Source organism: Maniola hyperantus, chromosome 5 (assembly GCF_902806685.2).
Source record: "Maniola hyperantus chromosome 5, iAphHyp1.2, whole genome shotgun sequence".
NCBI lineage: Eukaryota > Metazoa > Arthropoda > Insecta > Lepidoptera > Nymphalidae > Maniola > Maniola hyperantus.
This window is the reverse complement of record NC_048540.1, coordinates 10,045,074-10,068,097: the sequence shown is the minus strand read 5'-3', so window position 1 is coordinate 10,068,097 and position 23,024 is coordinate 10,045,074. Positions and strand designations below refer to the sequence as shown.

The window sequence follows — 23,024 nt, the reverse complement described above, 5'->3', positions numbered from 1 at the left end:
AACTTTTGGGTGCATTGTTTTTAAAATCAAATTCTACAAATATTAATACACAAATACACTAGCTGTTATACGCTACCCGTTTTTGAGTTAGGTTTAAACAAAATCGAAGTTTTTTTATTCATAAATGAAAATTTTAACAAAATTAGATTTAATTGAAATCAAAATTTTTGAACGAAACGCTTCGCGCGTCACGCGAACTTATGTCTATTGTATTAAAGCTTGTAAACATCGTCACAGCAACTTTGTTCGTCTCCTCGCTCTATGGTGTCTTCATACAAAAGTTTGAGCAACCACTCGAGACAGCTTTCTGTTCTGTTTCTACTTACTTCATGTACTTTATCGAAGTGTTATTTATTGCAAGGATGCGCCTTAGCATCGACGGAGAGCGAGGGTACTGCGCGGATGTGTTGCGGCGTGATACGCTCTTTACGCTGAACTGATTCCTATGTCTATTGTAATAAAGCTTATACAACTTGCCACAGCAATCTTTGATCTTGTATTTACGTTCTTCATACAAAATAATTTTTTGAATGTAATCCGCAAGTACGGCCACTTTAGGCATCTTTTTGAAGGATGTTACTTCATGTACTTATCGGAGTGTTGTGTGAGGATGCGCGCGGAGGCTTTGGCGTCGAGGAATAGAGAGTGCACTGCGCGGATGTGTTGAGGAGTGATACGACTCGCTCCTTCAGCGCGAGCCGTCAGCGCCGCTGGCGTCAGCAACTGGGCCGCGTACCTTTATAACACGACAAAAAAGTTAGTAATAAGATTTTACATCTCTCTCTTCTTACAATCTAAGAATTCCAGCATTGAAATATCGAGTAAAATGCCCCTTAAGATCATTGATTCTAAGTCGAAAATTTCGTATCACCAACTTAAATTTCACATTGTGTCCGCTTGTAGCCCTGACTGGATACAATTGAGCTTCAAGACAGTTAATGTCCATTTTACTTTAACGGTAAATTTTTTCCGCGCTCGAACCTTTGTCAAATTCACACGTATATCAAATTTTACTCAGCGAAGCTGAGCAAATCAACTAGTACAATATAAAATGTCTAAAAGTTTATACACACCTGAGAGTACTATTGGTACCAACTTCAGATAACGCAGCCAGCGCTTCATCATCTATAGAGATTCCCTCTGTCGAAGCGCGTAGTTTTAAGATCTGTGAAAAAATAATACAACAAAAATTAAATGAAAATAAGAATGGTTGATGTCCCTATAGGATTTTAAAAGGAGCGAAATCCACGCAAACATAGAGCAGACAAGAAAGTTAGATTCTATTTTATAAAATCTACCCTTATTATAAATTCTAAAGTGTGTATGTTTGTTGGTTTATTGGTCATTCAATCATGTCGCAATGGGGCAACGAATCGTCGTGAATTTTTACATGGTTACAGTTAAAGATCAGCCCCCAATTGTGTTAAGAAAAACGTGTTCATCGTAATCGTAATCAGTAGCGAATTCTGCCTCTTGATTGGCTGTGAAAAAATGTAAACAGCGAATCAACCAATCAAAGAACAGAATTTGCTGTCGATTACGATAACAATGAATATGTTTTTCTTACACAATCGGAAGGCTGGATTTTTAAAAAAACTAAATCCACGCGCACGAGGTCAAGGCATCAGCTACTATTTTATAAAAACTAGCTGCCCTGGCGAACTTCATTCCGCCTAACAATCGATTCAATTTTTTTAAATTTTTCTGTCCGTAAGAACCATCCTCGTACTTCAAGGAATATTATAATAAAAGAATTAGCGAAATCGGTTCAGCTGTTCTCGAGATTTGCGATGAGCAACACATTTAGTGATTCATTTTTATATTATAGATACATAATTTAATTCTATATGAAATACAAACTTGTAAAAGTTCAGGTTTGTTGTATGGCAGGGTCCGAATGATTAACAGCCTGTCTAGAAGATCCAGTGGAATGCCGTGCGGTGAGATGATATCTTCTGTGCCTCTGAAAATAAAAAGATTACAATTTGTTATTTGTGCGTTTTAAACAGACTTTTAATGTGGAAAAAAATAGTTTTCCTACCCTGGTGTTAAGTTTTTTAACAGTTTATTGCCAATTTTGATAATTAAAAATTTCTAATGGTCACTGGTCCGGTCTGGTGGACGGCTTCGGTCGTGGCTTGTTATCATCCTACCCATTCACACTCTTGACCTCCACAGCGACGACTTAATACAAATAGATAATTGAAAAATACGTTGTATAAGACGCGCGCGGCACTTGCTATTCATCCAGGAAGTAGTGCCTCCCATTGCACAATATTAGCTATGGAAAAGCATGGTATGAAATTAAGTTGTGAAAGAAAACTAACCTTATTTTACAGCGTCCCCTGTTAGTGGCAAAAATGACTATAGGCGCGATCGCAGACTCTAAGGCACGGTGGAGATACGTAAACGTTTCTATGTCTAACATATGAACCTGGACAAGAACAAAATTATACTTAATTAAGATTTTTTTCAAAATAGGTTTACCCGACAGAATAAGGGCGCATTCGAATTTGCTGCAAAGTGCCACGCGGAGGTAGCGCGACTGCAGCGGTGTAGCTTCGCTGCTTTGTGAATCCATATAATTGCGATCGATGAACCGATGAGCGGCCGCAGTGCGGGTATGGCGCTGCAGTCGCGCGTTTTTATTTATATGGATTTACAAAGCAGCGCGGCCGCAGCGCGGCAGTCGCGCTGCCTCCCTAAGCTCTAGGCAGACGGACGCGTCGGGCCAGGGTTTCTCTAATTTGTACTCAAAACCTTTTTAAAGCTGTATAATAACTGAATTAAAACTGGACAAGTGCGAGTTGAACTTGGGTAGAGAGGGTTCTGTACGATGAAGTTTGTGCACACAATGCGGCCGATTCTCTTGTACATAATCTCTAAACTAAACTACATTAGCGGTTCTACATCTAGTGCTATCCTTTTCCGCAAGCAGCATTACGAAAGGGATAGCAATAGATTTAGACGTGTCATTTTAGTTTAGTTTAGAGATTGGGGCTGATTCTCTTGTACACATTCTCTAAACTAAACTAAATTAACAGGTCTAAATCTAGTGCTATCCTTTTCCGCAAGCAGTATTATGACAGGGATAGCAATAGATTTAGACGTGTCATTTTAGTTTAGTTTAGACATCGTGTACAAGAGAATCGTCCCCATTGTGTACTGTAAATTAGCCACAATATTGAGTTTACAATGTTTTTTTAAAACTATAGACTTCTTAGGTTTTCCTGTAGTGATCTATAAGTAACTATTTTCTATATTTTTTTCAAAGTTTAGGCTCAGTAATTTTAGAGGCAAGGAAGAGGACTGGTCAACTTTCTTAAATAACTTTAAACCTGTTTTAAAATATTATAATTTACTAATTTTCCCCCGAAAGTGATCCTCAAATGCAAAATTCATTCATTTACGTGACATGTCCGTGTTTGGGTCACAGAAAATCATTTTGTGTATTAAATTTCAACTTAACAATAAATATGTTAAAAGCTACATACCTCGTCAATAAACAATACTCCTGGTACTAATTCTGCGATTCCCTGGTCAATGTACTTATTTACTACCTTGTTTATTTCTTTTCTAAGTTTATCTGAAAATAAAACAATAAATAGCCTTGTACCATGAAATGAATGCCATAGTGGCTTAACGCCAAAGCGCATATATATACAACTAGCAGTTGCCCACGACTTCTTCTGCGTAAACTTTCAGGTTTCTAATGAGATTAGAAATTTTCCTGCTGCAAAAGGCCTGATATTTTGAATTCAGGTTTTCTCTATAACGTAGATTCACACTAAGATGTTTACACCCGCGCAAAATCGGTGTGGATGAGCTAGTCAGTACCCTTATTATAAATGCGAAAGTGTGTTTGTTTGTTGGTTTATTGGTTTGTCCTTCAATCACGTCGCAACGGTACAACGGATTGACGTTATCTTTTGCATGGGTATAGAAAAAGACCTGGAGAGTGACATAGGCTACTTTTTATCCTGGAAAATCAAAGAGTTCCCACGGGATTTTTAAAAACCTAATTCCACGCGGACGAAGTCTCGGGCATCAGCTAGTTTCTAATAAAGCCAATGCCTAAAGCTGTGTAGACATGAAAAATAACATTATGTTAACTATGGAAATTAATGGTAAATTAAAACTACCTGACTATTCATAAGCACTTGTGAAAAGTTTACATGAATAAAAAACATATTCTATTCTATTCTATTCTAATATTAACCTGTAATTTCAGTTTTCTTTGGCTTCATCAGTTGACCCATCATGGACATAATGTCATGGCCGCCTTGTGGTCTAGCGTTAGCACAGTCTAAATCATGTAGTGTCACATCTTGGACCACCTCCTTTTTCTTGTGGACATCGCCTTTAGGGAGTGGCACATATTCTTCAGCCTGTAATAAAATATAACAAGTTATAAATCAAAACCCTGTCTGCCACTCTTTTAAATTATATCCTAAAGCCGGACATACACGGACCGCTCTTGCAGTCAGAGTCAACAGCTTGAAGCTACAGATGAAAAAAACGATGCGTGCGGGCGGGAAGCATGCGCGACGTGGAATGAAGAGCGCGGGCGGAGGTAACTGCGCGAGAGCAGTCGACAGCTCGAGCAGTCAGTATATGCCTGGCGACTGCTTGACCGCATGATGAAATTTCAGTTGCAACTGCTTGAGCGGTTCGTGTATGTACGTACGTAGAAGTCTGTAGTTCAATATGCAGTCACAGCTTGAAGCAGTCCATCCTGACTGCTTCAAGCTGTCCGTGTATGGCCGGTCTTACTCGGTTACTTTCACTCGGCTGTGGCTAATTACTACCCACCCTACCTGTCATTACGTGCATGATGCCGCGTCGAAAACTATTTAGCATTATAGACTACTAGCTGATGCCCGCGACTTCGTCCGCGTGGATTTAAATTTTTCAAAATCCCGCGGGAACTCTTTGATTTTCCGGGACAAAAGTAGCCTATGTGTAAATCCAGGATATAATCTATCTCCATTCCAAACAGCCGAATCCGTCCAGTAGTTTTTGCGTCATTGAGTAACAAATATCCAAACATCCACATTCCACACTTTCACATTTATAATGTTATTGGGATTAGGATAAATTTATTTCGTCGTCATCATCATTATCGACCAATAGACGTCCACTGTTGGACATAGGTCTCTTGTATGAACTTCCACACGCTACGGTCTTGCGCCGCCTGAATCCAGCGGCTCCCTGCGTCTCTTGTGTGTCTACTTAGCGGGGGGTCTTCCAACGCTGCGCTTTTCGATACATAATAAATTCATAAATTACGAATTATCATCAGAGAATTGTCAATGAATACAACAAAATTGAGTATGCATACCTCTAAATCAAATTCTGTAGCAAAAGTGTCACTTCTTCCTTGTCTTTTCACGGCACCCGAGTTAGCCTCAATGTAGATAACATCCCCTACTTCTACCTTTTCTTTTTGTAGAGACTCGTAAATTGTGGGATCAAGCTTCAACTGTTTTGTGCCTTTAGCTGTTTTTAGGCCGATTATTACGTGAGAAACTGTTTTGCCATAGCCTGAAATACAAAATGCACTTCATATTTCAAAAAAATGAAATTTTCTTGATAAATTAACTGACTATTTGAATACTATCTGTTTATTAGACTATTTGAAGTTGAAGACTAGTTGAAGAATTAACTGAGTATTTATAGTTCTTTGAAATATGTACACTGAAAGATTAATGGGAAATGGCCATGATTTATGGGAAAATACTGTGGAGATATGGCCACAGAATGATGATTTTGTTTACTATGAGTGGTAAAAATGAGTATTTTTTTTTAAATTTATTATCAAATCAAAATACATACAAATAAAAGCTTAAACTAAAAACACCGAAAAAACCACAGAGGTTTGTCCTCGGTGCCTAGCTGCAACGAAGGTACCTATTAAATACTTAATTACTTAAAGAAATAATCTACAGTAGGTATATAACGCGAAGAATCACGGTATGTAACATATTATAATCGTGAGTAGGTTTATTAAATTTAAGGTTTATTAGGTGAATAGGATTAGCACTAATATAAATAATTATATAATCTACATAGACACAAAAGACTCAGCCATCTAACTTTACTAAAAAATAAACTTACTTACTATTACAAATACTTGTTGTGCACACAGTATAAGTACCATACAAAATTAATTAAAAATACATTAAAAAATTATTGAATCAAGACATTTCTCCAGCTAAGAAGCCACAATATCGCAGAAAGGTATTGGGGCCGATTCTCTTGTACACAATCTCTAAACTAAACTAAATTAACAGGTCTAAATCTAGTGCCATCCTTTTCCGCAAGCAAAATTATGAAAGGGATAGCAATAGATTTAGGCGTGACATTTTAGTTTAGTTTATAGATTGTGTACAATGGAATTAGCCACAATCCTATTCTTATTTTGAATGCATTATACTAATGCATAGTGTTAGTTTACACTAAGTAGGATACAGTAGGGTATCATTAAAATTATTGTAAAAAAATTTCAAACACTATATACCTCCAGCTGTGATAGCCTAGTCGGTAGGACGTCCGCCTTCTGATCGGAGGTCGAGGGTTCGATCCCGGGCACGCACCTCTATCTTTTTGGAGTTATGTGCGTTTTTAATAATTAAATATCACTTGCTTTAACGGTGAAGGAAAACATCGTGAGGAAACCTGCATGCCTGAGAGTTCTCCATAATGTTCTCAAAGGTGTGTGAAGTCTACCATTCCGCACATGGCCAGCGTGGTAGACTATGGCCAAAAACCCTTCCCACTATGCGAGGAGACCCGTGCTCTGTAGTGAGCCGGTGATTGGTTGATCATGATGATGATACCTCCAGCAGGATTCTCCGTCTCTACAGGAGTCAGCTCAGTCACTTCTCCTTCATACACCTCCTTAGTCTCTCTGATGCGCAGACCAATGGCACGGCGAAAGTTCTCCATCAATACTTCTGTCTTTTTGATCTCAGTGCTGTACACTTCACTGCCCACCATGGGACAAAATGGTACCTATGACATTTAACAACTGTTTAATTATTATGGTGGAAATACATTTGTACCACATTACAAACAAGCCACTCACCGAACCTAACACAGGATGTTTGCAGTATGTTTAATATACTTAATGTAAATAAACCTTAGTTTGAGTTCTTATCAAGAAATATGCTGTGCCTGCATTCTCGTTTTCGAGAGATCTCAATATTTTACAAGATTAGTCTCGTTCGAGATCTCGGAAGATTTAATAGATTACACTATTCAAAGAAAATAAAATATTCTCACTTTATTGCCAAGTTCCTGTGCTATTGCTAGGGCAATTGCAGTCTTTCCTGTACCTGGAGGGCCAGCCAGCAGCAAAGCTCGGCCAGCCATCTTCTTGCTTCTTATCATATCTACTACTATGCCAGCAGCCTGATGAAAAACATGGATCATATTACTATGTTTGTTGTTACTATGTATGTTGTTGTTAATAGTAGATTATTCAGCATGGGGGTAATGTAATGTCTTACGTCACGGGCGCTGGGATAAATTCCAAGCGTAACAAGGGATATTAGAGTAACTCCTGAGCGTAGCAAGTATGTTGCATCTAGAATCCTGAGCGAACCGCAGTGTATAGGGGTGCCCAAGACTAAGACAAATTAATCTCTTTCCAGTGGATATTAACGAAATAAATGTAGTATTCATGTTTCCATTAATAATGTTAATCATTCGAAAATTGGATAAATCTCTATAAGTACGTGTCTCCGCAACTTGAAATTACAGATATGTAAAGTGCAAATGAACCACTTTACAGTGAATATTACCGCTATATCAAAATAGTGGGTACGCACTCTATAGTGGAGCATTATTTTAAGGCGTAATGAATTTCAGTACATTATAACCCGGCTAAGTCATATTAATGTTACGACGTACGTCGAGCTAGTGGAGTGAAAAATAATATCATATACTTATTAGGCGTTTGAGCATGGTAATACATTTATGTAAAACAATAAAAGCTCCATGGAAACCAAAACTAACCTTAAAGTTTAATCAATAAGTTTTAGTTATCATCTATAATGAACTTCTTACATTTAGAAAAAATTTGAATTTGGATTGTGTAACGTGTAAAGTATATTCAAGAAACAAGTAATTATTCTCACTTCTCTCGCAGATTCTTGGCCCACGAGACCGGCTGCCATCTGAATCGGAACCCCATTTTCGTCTAAACCAAGACCTTTTATGTGACTGTGTGCCGATATTCTTTGAATCTTTGCAGTGCTCTTCACTTCTTCAATTTTCATTTTGCAATACTAACAATTCTCAAATCTCAAATTTCATCAAAAATAAACAATAGGTATTAATTTTCTTAAATTCTGACCGCCTTTCTGTGCCGCCCCTGCCGGTATATGGTATACATTAAAAGTACTCTGTGATGGTATATATAATGTCAAAGAGTATAATAATGTACTCTGTGGCCTGCCGCCTGCCGCCACCAACCCCCAGAATACATTACAATTACAATTTTTTTTTAACATTTAAATGCCACAGTCCACATACGTATATACGTAGATGGAATAATAGGTAGATTTATGTAATGTGTAACCGCGTATGAGATAGCGATAGCACGACGTAACTATGAAAAACACAATTATTACCATTGTTTAGTAGTCAATATTTTGGTGTTAACCGATTAACAATATTTGTATTAAACGTTTTTTATCTGGAATAACTAATGAGAAATACAATTACGCCACGAATTCTCATGGTTTGTTTTGCAACTAAAGTTGTAAAATCGGTTACACGATAAGGGACAAAAAATAGGTTAGCTGCGTCTCTGTTTATTACATTAGTAACTTTATCTGTGCTCTCTTTTTAGTGTGAATGAGAAAGCAAACGTTCCTTTATCTAGCTTTATTACTCTATCTACGATTGTAGCCAATAGTGAACGAGCGTTAACCAATCAATGGTAATTGCGATCGTGACATTGTAGCTATCATTTTACCGCAATCGCGCAGCGAACCAATACTTTTGACATGACAGTTGACTCATAGAGTTAAAATGGCGCGTAAGAGTTATTTTTACGGACTATATGATACTAGAATCCAGAGCCGTAAAACCAGTTAAAAAAGGATGCATTTGGATGACATTGACATTTGACAACTTTGAAATTGAAGTTTGTGCTTGATTAAAATTTGGTGGAATTTGATTTTTCATGGATTTTTCACCATATTTCTTCAATATTTATATTTATTTTATTATTTTAATTAAATCATATTGCAGCAGTTTTAATTTAAGAGTTTCCTAATAAGTTATTTGTACTGGCAGAAGCTACTACTTCGTTAATATCAATAATGAAATGAAAGGATAATAATTGTTTTATACACAATACAAATGGAGTATACGACTCAAAATTTAGAATATGCAGTATCTGTATTTTATAATGGAGAACAGGAAGATCGGGCCAAGGCTCACGCCTGGCTCACTGTAGCTCAGCGTGTCCCGGAAGCTTGGAACTTTGTATGGGAGCTACTACAACCTACAAAGGTAATTTTGGGTTATACTTGCATCCAATAAAAAATTTTAGGGATATATTTTTACGAAATCCAATACTTGCATCCAATAAAATAATTTTAGGGATTTACTTTTACGAACATGTAGCTCACTTGTGACAGCATATATATTCGCTTGTGTCGGTTAAGCAACATGGACCCAAGTCGTTAACTGAAGGGTGACAGCTTTGGATAATATAATTTTTTTCTCAGAGAGAACTTTAAGCTGCTGGTGCTGATTATTTTCCTTAGCACAGGGAAATAGCCTTATATTAATTTGTTGAAAACCTATTCTCTTAGTCAAGTATTATAATATATTATGGAAGGATTTTGAAGCTCACAACATTATTATTACAAAAAAACTGACTACTATGTGATTTATGAAAAGTTGCCATTATTTTGTATGAAATATATTATACAGTGCATTGTATAGTTCATAAGCTACTTATTGGTTTATGGCCTCTGTGATCTGTTTTAACTACAAAATAAAAGATACTGAATACAGAACCTAGGTGTTTTTAAGATGGATTAGTATAAAAATTCCATTAGTGATGTGCACACGGAAAGCATTTAGCTAGGAAACTATTTACTGACATATAATAATGAAAAAGTTAGCATTGAATTATTACAATTAGGGTAAACTTTGCTTGGACTAAGAGCCAGCGAGTGCCAGACCTTCTGTATTTTCTGTGTATTGTCTTGGGGATAGGGAGGAACGATCAGCAACTATGAAGTTTGGATCATGATTTGAGCTTTGGGAGATGACTGGTATGTAATAAGAGTGTAAAAAATCTTACATCAAAGTATAAATTCTAATTTTTAGGGTTACATACTTCAAAAGGAAAAAAAACCTTTATGGGATCACTTCATTGTCTGTACGCCTGCATGACCAGCATGCCACTCCATCCTTTCAAATTGACAATAATATTAAATTACGTTGTTGTCTGTAGGGAACAGAAATACAATTTTATGCTGCAACAACATTGCACACCAAAATCCTCCGTTGTTGGAATGAAGTCCCTCCAGAAAGCTACACAGAAGTCAAGGAGAAAATACTACAATCAGTGATAGCTTATTCTAAAGGCCCAAAAATAGTTACCAATAGATTATGCATCAGTGTAAGTAAAGTATAATACTATTAAAAACATAAAATAACAGCTAATGCATGAGCCACTCCTACATTTTTTATATTATTAAATAACTATCTATAAACTGACTATCAACGTTACATTGTGATGTCAATGTAATTCTGCACAACCCATACATTTTTGGTCCTCAACCAACTGGAATATTGTACTTTTCTAAATATATAACTGAAAAAGATGACTGACTGATTGACTGATTGATCTATCAACGCACAGCTCAAACTAATAGATGGATCGGGCTGAAATGTAGCATGCAGTTAGCTATTATGACGTCTTAGAAACGTTAGTGACGTCGTCGATTTAGAAATATCCTGTTGGAATTTTACTTGTTTTTTTAGGTTAAAAAGTAGCCTATGTCAGTCCCCAGGTTGCAAGCTATCTCTATACCAAATTTCGTTGAAATCGGTTAGGCAGATTGACAGTGAAAAACTACCTGACAGACAGGTAGATGTACTTTCGCATTTTTACTATTGAGTATGAATTAAGCTTCAATGTAATTGCCTATTTCTGGCATGCAGATATTGGTCCATGTTGGTAGTTAATTTTTCGTTACCAGCTACAAAACAAGATTAACTTATTTGTAATTTTTTATAGCTAGCAGCATTCATCCTGCAGCAGGGCTCTGCAGATCTGGCTGAAATACTGAGACCACTGGCATCAGCTGAAAATACTTCCCTTTTAGTTGAAGTACTGACTGTGATACCTGAGGAAGTAAGTAACTGAACTTTTTTAAAAAAAACTGATAGTATCCCACAATTACATTAACAATGTACTACATTTTGGCAATAATTTTATCTCGTTAACAATTTGTGATTTTGCATAGTCCAAAGTAGCCATTATCCTTTCAGAAAGTTGTGTAGAGACTTCGGTCAACAAAGTTGTCCTATCCAAAGAATTAAAAGCATTCTTTCAATCTACTTTCAGCAGTACCTCAACTTCGCCATTGAACTGCTTCCTCACAACGTCCTACTGTTTGTTTTGTTTGTAATCGTGTGAATTGTGAACAATGCAAAAACAAAGAATTTTGAAATTCCTCTCTGGGACTACCTTAATTACTTAAATATAAACAAATTCCTTAATGTTTTAGTACAACAGTATGACCATGGGAACAGCTATGCGCGCCAGAAATCGTATAGCATTGAACCAAGCATCTCGTATGGTTCTAGATGATATGTTGAGATACCTGCAAACAGTCTATAAGTAAGTCTTTATTATTTATACATACATTTAAAATTGAAATACTTGGTTGAAGTACTTGGTTTTGGACATAAAGTTTTGAGATCATGTTTATGAAGTATTTATTAGACGGCCTTCTTAACTACATCAAGATCTTGAAAATATTTTATATTGTGTAAATAAATAAATATAAAGTGAGTAAAGCCGGGACAGATATTATATATAATTAAATAAATATAAGTTTATTTCAAGTACTTTAAAACTCATAAAAGGAGATTGCTAAGTAAATTAAACTAAATTGAACATAGTATCAAAAAAAATGTGCCAAACAATCAACAAACAATGAACTGATTTTGATAGGATTGTCACTGTTTAAAAGTCCTACAAAGCTGAGTGGTGAGGTTGTTTTGAAATTCGATTTGACATATTGTGTTTACACTGTTACACATTACACAACTCTTTATTTATGTTACACTGGTTACAACTTACAATTAGTGGCGCAAATATTGCTTGTTAGTTCACGTTGTATATATTGTTTTTTTTTGAAGATTTGTGAATTGTGCATTAAAAGCCACCAGCTTCAGTTTGTAGTATTTTAAACTTAATTCCATAGTGACTATAGCAGCTCACCACCGAGCGAGGAGACTGTCCACGCGTGGACGTGTGCTGCAACTTGCGCGGCGAGCTGGCTGACATTGGGCGGAGAGGATTCCATCGAGAGCGCTACCACCTTGCCCGAGCGCGCGCCGCTTTGTCGCGCGCTGCACACCGCCGTGCAGGTGCTCTGCACGTACGTTGCGTCTATTTATTGTTGTTATAAAATAAATGTATACGATATTTTGCTTAACATTACTGACTGTTCTAACACAATATACTGCCAATAAGAAATCCTCATTATGCTAGTCACAAATAAAACCTTATTTGTTTTTCTGTCTAGAATATTGTAATAGTAAGTATATTAAAAGTATGACTTGCACGCAGTTGGAACGAGGCAGTGAGCGACACGGCGCTGGAGGCGTGCGAGGCGTGCCTGTCGGCAGTGCGCGCGGCGGGTACGGCGGGCGGCGCGGTGCGCCACGCGCACGCCGCGCGCGCGCTGCTCGCTGACCTGGCTGCGCTCGGCGAGCCGCTGTTGGCTGCCAACAACCAGCCCAATTCGCTCAACGAGGTTAGTATGCTTATAGCGACACGGCGCTAGAGGGGTGTTGGTGATCTCCGCAGCAGGCACGGAGACTCACCCTTAGAGATAGCGCGCACCACGGTTAATTTCCGTGCGTTTTCCCTCGCCAAATCTGTGAACTATAGAACTAAATAGAAGCGCGCGCACTCCGAACTTAATTCCACGCCGGATTTTAATTGATTTAAATTCAAATTTACGGATTTTGAAACGCACCGCAACTCGCCGCACCACAGTGCGCGCTCTCTCTTAGGATATTTATTCACCTAGTTTTTCCAAAGTTGTGAAATTAAATTCGGATCTGGTGCACAACCGCTCATACAACTACGGCTACGTCGAAATAATAATATTCGGATCGGATGCAGTGCGTAAAGCGCCTAAAATAAAACTGACTGTCATCAGGAGTTGGTGTCCGCGGTGATCACTTGCTGCGTGGCGGTAGGCGAGTGCCACGCGCGCGTGTTGGTGGAGGCGGCGGAGAGCGAGGAGCGCGCGCAGGGGGATGGGGCGCGGCGCTTGCTGCAGCTGCTGCTGAGCGCGCAGGCCGCGCCCGGACACTACCCCATACATGAGACGCGCTCCAACCTCGTCTTCGGCCTGTGGTACACGCTGCAAGTGAGTTGCGATACTGAAGCATGAATAACAGCTAGGCAATAAGCAGGTGTAGCTGTGTGGTACTAGCCAGTTGCTGACGAAAAATCAATATAAAATAATCCAGTCTGAAAACTTTGTATAAAATCTATTATATATAAAAGAAAACGCTGACTGACTGACGGACTGACTGACTGACTGATCTATCAACGCACAGCTCAAACTACTGGACGAATCGGGCTGAAATTTGGCATGCAGATAGATTGTGATGTAGACATCCACTAAGAAAGGATTTTTAAAAATTCAACCCCTAAAGGGGTAAAATAGGGATTTGAAATTTGTGTAATCCACGCGGACGAAATCGCAGAATAAACTAGTTATTAGTATAATATTTTCATTCCCAGGATGAAATATTGAATATGTCGGACAGTACGCATAAAATCAATCCAGTGTGGCATGAGGTTTTCACGCAATTGTTGTTGGCGCTTGTAAAGAAGTCGGAAATGCCGCCAGAGTCTGCACTCTCGAGGGACGACCAGGAGCTCCTGCGATGTTACAGACAGGACATCGCTGATATTGTGGTAAGATGTTCTATAAGTCTTAATTTCATCCAATCATCTATCAATCTATATAAGACTAAAATTCTAATGCTACTATTAACTTTTGTAATATTGTGAAATAATACATTTGATATGAAACTTAATGGATTTATATCTCAATTCAACTGAATGTATATGTTATATATTTTTATTATTTATTTACCATACATAAAAAGAAAAGTGTACATTAAAATTACACTCCGCTTCCGCTCACACACACTACACTTGTAGACCCAATGTGAGTCCAAGTGCGAGTCGGACTCGCTCACGAAGGGTTCCGTACCATTAATAACTACTAACATACTATAAAAACGGCAATAAAATCACGTTTGTTCTGTGGGGCCTCCTTTAATACTTATTATATTCTGGTATTTTTTTGTATTTGTAGTTATATTGGCAACAGAAATATATTATCTGTGAAAAGGAGATCGCCCGCGAATGGGCCCTCTTTTGTGGCGTCGTGTCAAAACTTATATTTTTTTTTAATGTGTTAATTACGATTATAATATGTTTTATTACGACTTTTTTTTCACCCTATCATTGAAAATATCCACAATTACAGTTAGAATTGGAAACATCCATTTATTTTGAAAAAGTATTAATAAAATACCAGCAATATCAGCAACATAAAAAATAAGATTTCTTTATAACCAGGGTAAATAAATGAAAATCGTTTGCAGAATATAAAAAGGTAATTATTTGTGTACAAAATAAAATTAAAACCATGGTGACATAACAATTATATTGGGGGGGCCCAAAGCTCCTAAGAAAATGGGCAATCTCTCGCAGAGCTGACAAAAATCATCAACCCCAAATTATATTATGATTTATGATCACAAGACTTAAATAAAAAATAGTTAATAGGTATAACACCTTAAAACCTTTAGTTGTCACATCTGCCATATTGAATTTGTCGTTACAGAACACTAAGACAAAGCCAAAAACTCTTATATTGTTGATAGATGTACTGCTTCAGCATCCTGGGCGAGTCCTGCTGGTCGTTAGTGGAGAGCGCGTTCACGGCAGCGGAAAGCGCTTTACAGCGCGAGGCGGCGCTGCACGTGTTCCTCGCGCTCGCGGACGCGGCGCCGCCCAACCGCGCGCCTCCAGCGCTTGCAGCGCTCTTGCATCACGCGCTGGGACTCGCTGCCGACCCAGCCCGCCACGACACGAGAGTGCTACACACCGCACTTGATTGCCTCGGTGAGCTTCCTTGATTTTTTTTTAATTAAGAAAACAAACAGCTAAACATATAACATAGTTTTAACCTTAATCTAGAAATTTCATTAAGCCAGTGAAGTTTTCACTAATAAAATTATACATACTGGTTCCTACTTATCCCGATCGGGATCGGATCGGATTAGCTATCAGAATTTCCCTACTTGATTTGCTAGGTCATCGTTGCAAACTTCGATTGTCTGAGGCACTCAACTAGGAACTCCCGCTTCCACTTCAGAAGTCCAAATCCAAAGCTACGACAATGGAAACAGCCGCCCAAATAATTGGTATTTAAATTCTGCTGCCGAATACATGACTCCTTACCCCACAAGTACTTTTGAATCGTCAAATGCATCTACTACTGTTTATCGGAACTCTAATTAGCCATTTTATCCGTTTAGGTGCATATGCAGCGTGGCTGAGCTCGGTGCAAAGCCCGCAGACGGCGGAGCTGGGGCGGGAGTGCATGCGCGCGGCGGGCGCGGCGCTGCAGCGCTGCCCGGCGCCCGCGGCGCTCGCGCTGCGTAAGCTGTGCGTGGACTGTACTGCGCCCGCAGCTGCGCTCGTCGCTGACATCGTGCAAGTCGCGCAGGTGATTCCTTCCGACAAATTACATAGTCCAGCCAATTTCTCGCTCCTGTCACCCCGCTCGATTGCTGTCTAAACGTAAAAACTTGGAAATACAAATTTAATTTTAATTTTAATTTTTAATTTATTTTTATTTAGACAAAACGAAAAGTGAACTATTTACACCACACTTTTAGACCAAAGCACTAGATAAAAAGCCGAGACTGGTGTTGGCAGTTTGCAGCCCAAATAGACCGTAGTCTGTGCTAGGGCTGACAAAGTTCATCGACCTCATTCATACTATATTATATTATATTATATTATATTAAATGAAGGTGTATTTCCAGAATGTGAGCGGCACTGCGGACGCGTGGACGCGACGACAGCTGTTGAGCGCGGCGGGCGCGGCGCTGGCGGCCAGCGAGCCCGCCGACGCGGCGCCGCTGCTCGCCGGCCTCGCGCACCGGCTGCAGCACGACCTCACCGCGCAGGTGCCGAACTTTAACATCAAAGCTCTACCGCCCAAGTGAGCCTTTGCAAACTTCTCCGAACGGTCAGAAGCAGCTCCATCAATCTACCGACCTCTTAGCTTGAGAATTAACGCACGCTTCACGGCGCACGTTTACTTTAGACACTTTTCAAATGAGACTGCATTATATCTATGCCATATATCTGTCTCGTTTTAACTGAGACTTAAGTCTGACCAAAGTCAAAGTACGCTCTATAGATATCAGCGTTTCTTCCTCACATTATCAGTCCTTTCATAATCGCACCTTTAAATGTCGCCGACGGCCTATTCGGGGGTGATGCGTTTTTTTTAGCGTCTCGTGTGAACAGGTGCGTTCTGGCGGCAAGTGCGGCGCGGCGGAGTGCGTTTCGCTAATGGGCGCGCTGAGTCTGCGCCCCGCGCTCGCTGCGGAACTGTTCCGTGCGCTGCTGCCCGCGTTAAGCCTCATGCCCACCAAGCCGGAACTCGTGCAGGTATGTATTCGATCTGGTGGAGAGTGCGGCACTGTTGGGCGCTCTGAGTTGTGGACTAGACTACGATTGTCGCTGACTAATTATTTGTACTTTCAGGACTTGTAATATCTATTTATTAGCGCAAGAGAAATTATATAAGTATTATTTTAAAAGCATGATGTGATCTTTACAATTCTGTTCATTATACTAAAATGACAGTTCTAAATATATTGATACTATCACAATGCTCCCTGCGAAAAAAGAGTAGCATTCGATCCTACCAATTGATCAACCTAACCTATCAATTTAGTTTAGTTTAGAGATTGTGTACAACAGAATTAGGACAATCGATTTAAAAGCTAAACTTGACAGACAGCTTCGATTCTTTTTGCTGTTGACATATTATTTCCTATGGCATTTTTATTTATTTTTTATTTTATAGACTTAATGAAAGTGAACATTTTACACCACACTTTTAGACCAAAGCACTAGATAAAAACTGAGACTGGTGTTTGCAATTTGCAGCCCGAATAGACTGAGGTCTGTGCTCGGGCATGCAAGGATATCGTAACTTTGTGTCGCACTGTTTAGTTGTGTTACTGTCTGATGTTCGCAAGACGAGCAAGTAATTATGAAGATATTTGCTCTTTTCAGCCTATGTTTCAAATACTGAAAAATACTGTATCAGCGCTGATGGGCGAGTGCTCATTAATCGTAGACGACTTAGAAAAACTTATCGTAGCGGGCTTCGAAACGGCGCCTTGCCCTGTTGGACTGGACGTCATCAAATTAGTAAGTTAGATGAATTAATATTCTACTTTTGTAAACATTATTAGAGCTTAAATATCGGGTTAAAATACTCCCTTTGTTTTTTCTTAGGACTGGATTTTTCCTTCTCTAAACTATCAAAACAATCAGTTAGGTCTGTTACAAACTGTATATTTCGCGTTCGGCGTGACGGTGTATGCGACCGACGCGCGACGAATGCGCGTCAGGCGTATGAGAGAACAGAGAACTTCGTCGAGCGTCACACTGGACGTGGCCTACGGCGTTTGTAACACACCACGACCTTAGAAATGATATAGCTTTTACAAACTCAACCCAACTAACAATAAACGAGTGTTTGTTCCATCAGGTGACAGTGTTCGTCGGTGGGGAATGGGACGGCGCGTCGCGCGTGGTGCGCACGGGCATCATGGCGAGCGCGCGCGCCGTGTCCCCCGTGCCTGCTCCCGCTCCCGCGCACGGCCCCGCGCCCGCCTGTCCTCTGCCGGACCTGGCGGAAGCATTGTTTGCGCTCCTCATAGCGCTCACTAAAAAACAACCCGTCGCTATAGATTGGATCGAGGACTTGCTTCCAGATTTAGTGGACTTGGGTGAGTTTATTTAATTTTCTTGTTGTTCGCGCTCAGTCGACCGTGATCCATATTTCATGGCGCGCTAGCCTTGGGTCGAGTTTATGACAGATAACGTAGTCTAAATTCATACAAAATCTAATAGAAAATGTGTCCGCCGTGTTTATCCATACTAATATTATAAATGCGAAAGTGTGTCTGTCTGTCTGTCTGTCTGTCTGGTAGCCTTTCACGGCTCATCCGGTCAACCGATTTTGACGAAATTTGGTACAGCGATAGCTTGCATCCTGGGGAAGGACATAGGCTTTTTATCCGGGAATATCAAAGGGTTCCCACGGGATTTTCAAAAAACTAAATCCAGGCGGACGAAGTCGCGGGCATCATCTAGTTTTTAATAAACCAAAGAAAAAGACGTGTTACGCAGGCGAAGCCAGTGGCTGACGTTAAGAGAGCCAGCCCAACATCCATTCCCACGGTTCCGTCGAAACGTGACGCATGGAGCTGACGCGGCGTAATACAACGGGACCGCGCGATGTGGGAATGGGAATATCGGGATCAGAATATTCTCAATTCTCAGAAATTAAACACTATAATAGGTTTAGACTATTTAAATAGTTAAGTGAATTTTAGTTAATTGAATATTAAGAAAGTCGCCTGCGAGTCTAAATAAGTATTACTAGTGCAGACATTGAATTGTAAAACTTATTCAAATAATGTTAAAGTATAAATTGACTAAATGTAATTGTTCGTCAAAGTTAGACAGTTGAAGCAAGCGGGCGGTGACGGTAGTGTGGGTGTTGCAGCGTGTGCGTGCGTGCGGCTGTGGGAGGCGGGCGCGGCTGGCGCAGCGTGCGGCTGGCTGGCCGCGCTGGCGCAGCGCCGCGCGCCCGCTCTGCACGCTCGTGCGCCCGCGCTCACGCACACTGCGCTACGGTGCATAGGTATGAATCTACTTCTTTTTTTAATATTATTATTTCGGTTCCTGCCTGCAAGGGAGCCTAGGTCCTGGGGCCAATGAGCAAGACAGAACTCGGACAAGCGAAGGGCAGGGTCGCAATAATAATCGGCTGATCGACCTGTGGAAGAAGCAGCGGCATGCATAGGCAATATCACTTACCTTGTAGATGTCGAGGCTTCTTCAGAGTAGACCAGCTCCTAGTCTAGGTAGTGAGAGTAAATGGCAGTTACAGTGTTAGTGTATGTGTGTGTGAGCTGAGCCTACAGAGGTGGGGCACGCGCAGGCACACAGCCCTACAATTAGCTGTACACCAAGGGGCCAGTAATCCGGAATCCATGTCGCAAAACTACCTTGGTGCACCAAGGAAGTTATCTTTTTTTGTTTTTGTAAGTTGCTTATACAAAAACTAACGTTAGTTTTAGTATAAGCAAAACACGTGTTGGAACTACCAGGTACAAAATTCCGATACAGTTATTTGGTGTAAGTAATAATGTTACCCTTAAAAAAACGTTAAGAACAATCTCTTAAAAACCCAAGTAAAATTAAATATTTTATTTGATAACAATTTAGCGCGTGACTGAATCTACTAGATTTGCCAAGGTTTTTCTTGTAATTTGTGTAGGAGGGGCAACGCCACGAAACCAGATGGAGCCACTGGCGGAGCTATTGCTGGCACTGAACCGCGCGCAGTGGCCGGGCGCCGAGGGCAGCGCGGAGCTCGGCGCCTGGCTGCGCGTGGCGCTGGCGCACGCGGGCTTCCCTTCCGCACACGCCACCGACGCGCACAAACAGAAGTTCATTGCAGCTGTGCTCAGGTATGAGTAAATATTAGCGGAGTCACTGCTGGCCTTGGGCTGTGCGCAGTGGCCGCCAGTACGGTTTTAACTTTCAAGCCATGTTTTCTGGGATTATAAGTGCATTTTTCGACTAACTATATTATTTCTATTGAAAAAGATACGTTTTAACTTTGGATACAGTAAAGACCGTAAAATCTTACTTAATCATTGAGTTGAATACACTTAAAAGTTTAAAAAGCTATTGAATTTAAACTTTTTTTCACAGGGAAAAGAGCAGTAAGAGGCGGTTACTTGAAACAGTACAAGAATTCTCCCTGCTCTGCCGCGGCCTGATCGGAACAGAATACGCGCGGCAGTCGCTAGCTTCTAAACAAATGGTGGCCTAAACTCTATACGGTTAACATACATACACTGAATATTTTATTCTTGCCCATTCTCACTACTGGGAAAATCAGATTTTAACTCTAGTGCAACCTAACGCGCAACCAAAAATGTATCGGACAGTACATTTTTGAGGCCCTGTTTTAACAGTGGAGTTTGACTTAATTCAGTTTTCAAGTGAAGAAAAACATCACAACCCGAGTAACATTTATTTGGTATAGATACTTCGAATCTCAACTTATTATTTTAGGCGTATATCTAAACTACATAATATAGTATAAATAGAGGGTAGACAAGAAAGCGGGCAGTGCAATATTGAAACTAACTTTTAAGGATTCGCCTCAGTTTGAACAGAGCTTTACCTCTCGCAGCACTGCAGTTTCGTTGTGACCACGATCATGTAGTGGTCGAAATATCGATAATTAATTTAAAATCTTATTAAACGTGGTACATACCCGCTATTTGTATTATATTCTTATAACCCGTCGGAAATATCTGCGAACCTGGCTTAATGACGTTATGCAAGTGCTTGCGTTGGCAACGGTACTGGTAGAACATAGTATTTATGTACTCTTTGGGTACTGGATAGGCGAAAATGGACGAGCAGCGGGGGAGGAAGCGCATTCCAGCGAGGTGCACAGATATTTCCGACCGGTTGTATGTCGCGTCATGACGTTTACGCGTAGTTAGTTAACACAATCATTTTCGAGAAGTTGTGCTATGTGAAGGCAGACTTTGACATTATATTTTCCCAAATCGCTTGGTTTCGTCAGAATTCAAAACAGATTTCTTTGACTTGTGTGTAACAGGCCTTATTATTTGGTTTTGAATCCTAAATATGACTGTGTTAGTAATATTTTAAATTAGTTCAAAAACTTAATTTATTATTGTTTCTATAAAATTTTATTGTGTTTTATTAATAAGCTAGGTGGAAATCACACACTTTATTAGATCTAATCATGTATTTTCCATAAAAGCAATACAACCACTTTTTATCAGTGAACACTTTTTTCATACCAGATTTTTTAATTGATATTTTTAAGGAGCTCTTATAGGTGACCATCGTTAATTCTATATTAAAATCAAACTATTATTAAATCTAAAATGTAGAAGTCTTAACAGATCGGGAATTATTTATGATCTCTATGTATAAACTACAAATGTATTAAAATTATATTTATGAATATTATTATGTAAGTACCTACTTGTAGATATGACGTGTTTTTTTCATATACTTATCAGTATTACTTCTACAACCTTCGATGCAAACAGTTGATTAAAGGCTAAGTGTAGCGACACACTTGCCGAAAGTACGGCGCCGAAAGTTTGGTTGAATACGCTCGAAATGTTTTTTAAGTTACCTATGACACATCTGCTGAATTTCTGATGTGTTCAGCGTAGCGCCGTACCTTGCGTTGGGCGATTACTTCGGCTAGAACGCATTCAATGTATTTTGCATAGCAAAGCGACACATTACGAGACCGAAAGTTCGGCACGTGTACGTCTTCTTCTGCCCTCTATAATAGCAAATATTGTAATAAAATCCATCCTTCTGTGAAATTCAACACGTCGCAACCGCACACTACAAAGTGGCCACACGACACCGGCTGACGACGACGCCACCGTACCGCGGTACGTAATTCTTCGTCGCGTAAAGCGCTGAACAAAACCTCCGGCGCCGCCCCGTGCGACTGTTCGGCTCGTTTGGTATGTCACGCCAACCGAATACTACGACCGATAGTTCAGTCGCTGAAGTATTCAGCAGGTGTGTCGCTACCCTTAGCCGTGTGCAAACTGCTTTTGACAATAGATAAATAGCCCTACCCTGTTTAGCTTAAATCTACCCTAAAATCCAGTTGAATGCCATGTAGTTAAAGTTACGTGACGTTTGCTATTAAACTTTTGGCTGTCAACAAAAGTAAAATGGGATACACAAGTCAGGGTCTTTTAACTTTAAACTAAAATTGTATCTTTAATCTTAATCATGGAGTCATGAATTCTGCCTTTTCAACCCACTTTGCTTTTTATCGGTGGTCACAGTTTAACAGTAACGTGACTTTAACCGCCTGTCAAGAAACTGGACCTTAGTCAATCACATTGTAACTTAGTAAGTACGCCTTAGTAACTAAGACTAGGCCACCTCATCATCATCAAATTATTCAGATCATCTTGGTAGCGACAATAAATTGTACTAATTTGTATTGCCTCCATTCGTTGTATACCTACCTATATAACAAAAACGCATGATGATGATAAATGCCCTAAATAATGAATTATTAGTGAGTAGCCTAAATTATTCGGACTTATGAATAGTAATTTGTAGATAATAGAATAACGTCTATTTTTATGTAAAGTAACGAATAAGTCTGGTAGCGAATCATCTGCATTGCCTTTGTACATTAACATGACAATTTGTAATGATAAGAAAATAATAAAATAAAAAAGTAACTTTGTTTTATTCCTTTCGTTACCCGTCAATCTTACTACCCAGTAGTAACACGGGATTTGTTTAATAGTGTAGGTACTACTAACTGCAGCTCCAGTTGTAAACAAAGGACAATTCTTAGGGC

At 39.6% G+C, this 23,024-nt stretch overlaps 2 protein-coding genes across 2 annotated transcripts; one reads left to right on the top strand and one right to left on the bottom strand.

Annotated features, from left to right (window-relative positions):
• Window positions 1–40: 40 nt before the first annotated feature.
• pont (RuvB-like helicase pontin) lies at window positions 41–8,397 on the bottom strand. The gene is made up of 10 exons (XM_034968790.2): window positions 8,142–8,397; window positions 7,285–7,413; window positions 6,840–7,014; window positions 5,342–5,544; window positions 4,220–4,388; window positions 3,495–3,586; window positions 2,328–2,434; window positions 1,861–1,963; window positions 1,074–1,165; window positions 41–736 (listed from the first exon to the last, which is right to left on the bottom strand). Exons 1-10 carry the CDS (start codon window positions 8,280–8,282, stop codon window positions 577–579), a joined length of 1,371 nt encoding a protein of 456 aa, XP_034824681.1. The 5' UTR covers window positions 8,283–8,397; the 3' UTR covers window positions 41–576.
• Window positions 8,398–9,167: 770 nt separating this feature from the next.
• cdm (importin-13-like protein cdm) lies at window positions 9,168–22,986 on the top strand. Its single transcript, XM_069498702.1, has 17 exons — window positions 9,168–9,525; window positions 10,481–10,648; window positions 11,270–11,386; window positions 11,763–11,875; window positions 12,465–12,641; window positions 12,833–13,019; window positions 13,431–13,643; window positions 14,024–14,200; window positions 15,181–15,421; window positions 15,838–16,028; window positions 16,351–16,494; window positions 16,841–16,984; window positions 17,618–17,755; window positions 18,099–18,339; window positions 19,122–19,259; window positions 19,899–20,091; window positions 20,339–22,986. The coding sequence occupies exons 1-17, from the start codon at window positions 9,373–9,375 to the stop codon at window positions 20,457–20,459; spliced, it is 2,856 nt and encodes a 951-aa protein (XP_069354803.1). The 5' UTR covers window positions 9,168–9,372; the 3' UTR covers window positions 20,460–22,986.
• The last annotated feature ends 38 nt before the right edge of the window (window positions 22,987–23,024 follow it).

Coding starts and splice junctions, on each gene's coding strand:
- pont (XM_034968790.2), bottom strand. CDS start 8,282: ATGAAAATTGAAGAAGTGAAGAGCACTGCAAAGATTCAAAGAATATCG. Junction 7,414..8,141: donor GCCAAGAATCTGCGAGAGAA/GTGAGAATAATT, acceptor GTTTTTCATCAG/GCTGCTGGCATAGTAGTAGA. Junction 2,435..3,494: donor GAGTATTGTTTATTGACGAG/GTATGTAGCTTT, acceptor GTTCTTGTCCAG/GTTCATATGTTAGACATAGA.
- cdm (XM_069498702.1), top strand. CDS start 9,373: ATGGAGTATACGACTCAAAATTTAGAATATGCAGTATCTGTATTTTAT. Junction 16,495..16,840: donor AGCACGACCTCACCGCGCAG/GTGCCGAACTTT, acceptor TCGTGTGAACAG/GTGCGTTCTGGCGGCAAGTG. Junction 16,985..17,617: donor CCAAGCCGGAACTCGTGCAG/GTATGTATTCGA, acceptor TGCTCTTTTCAG/CCTATGTTTCAAATACTGAA.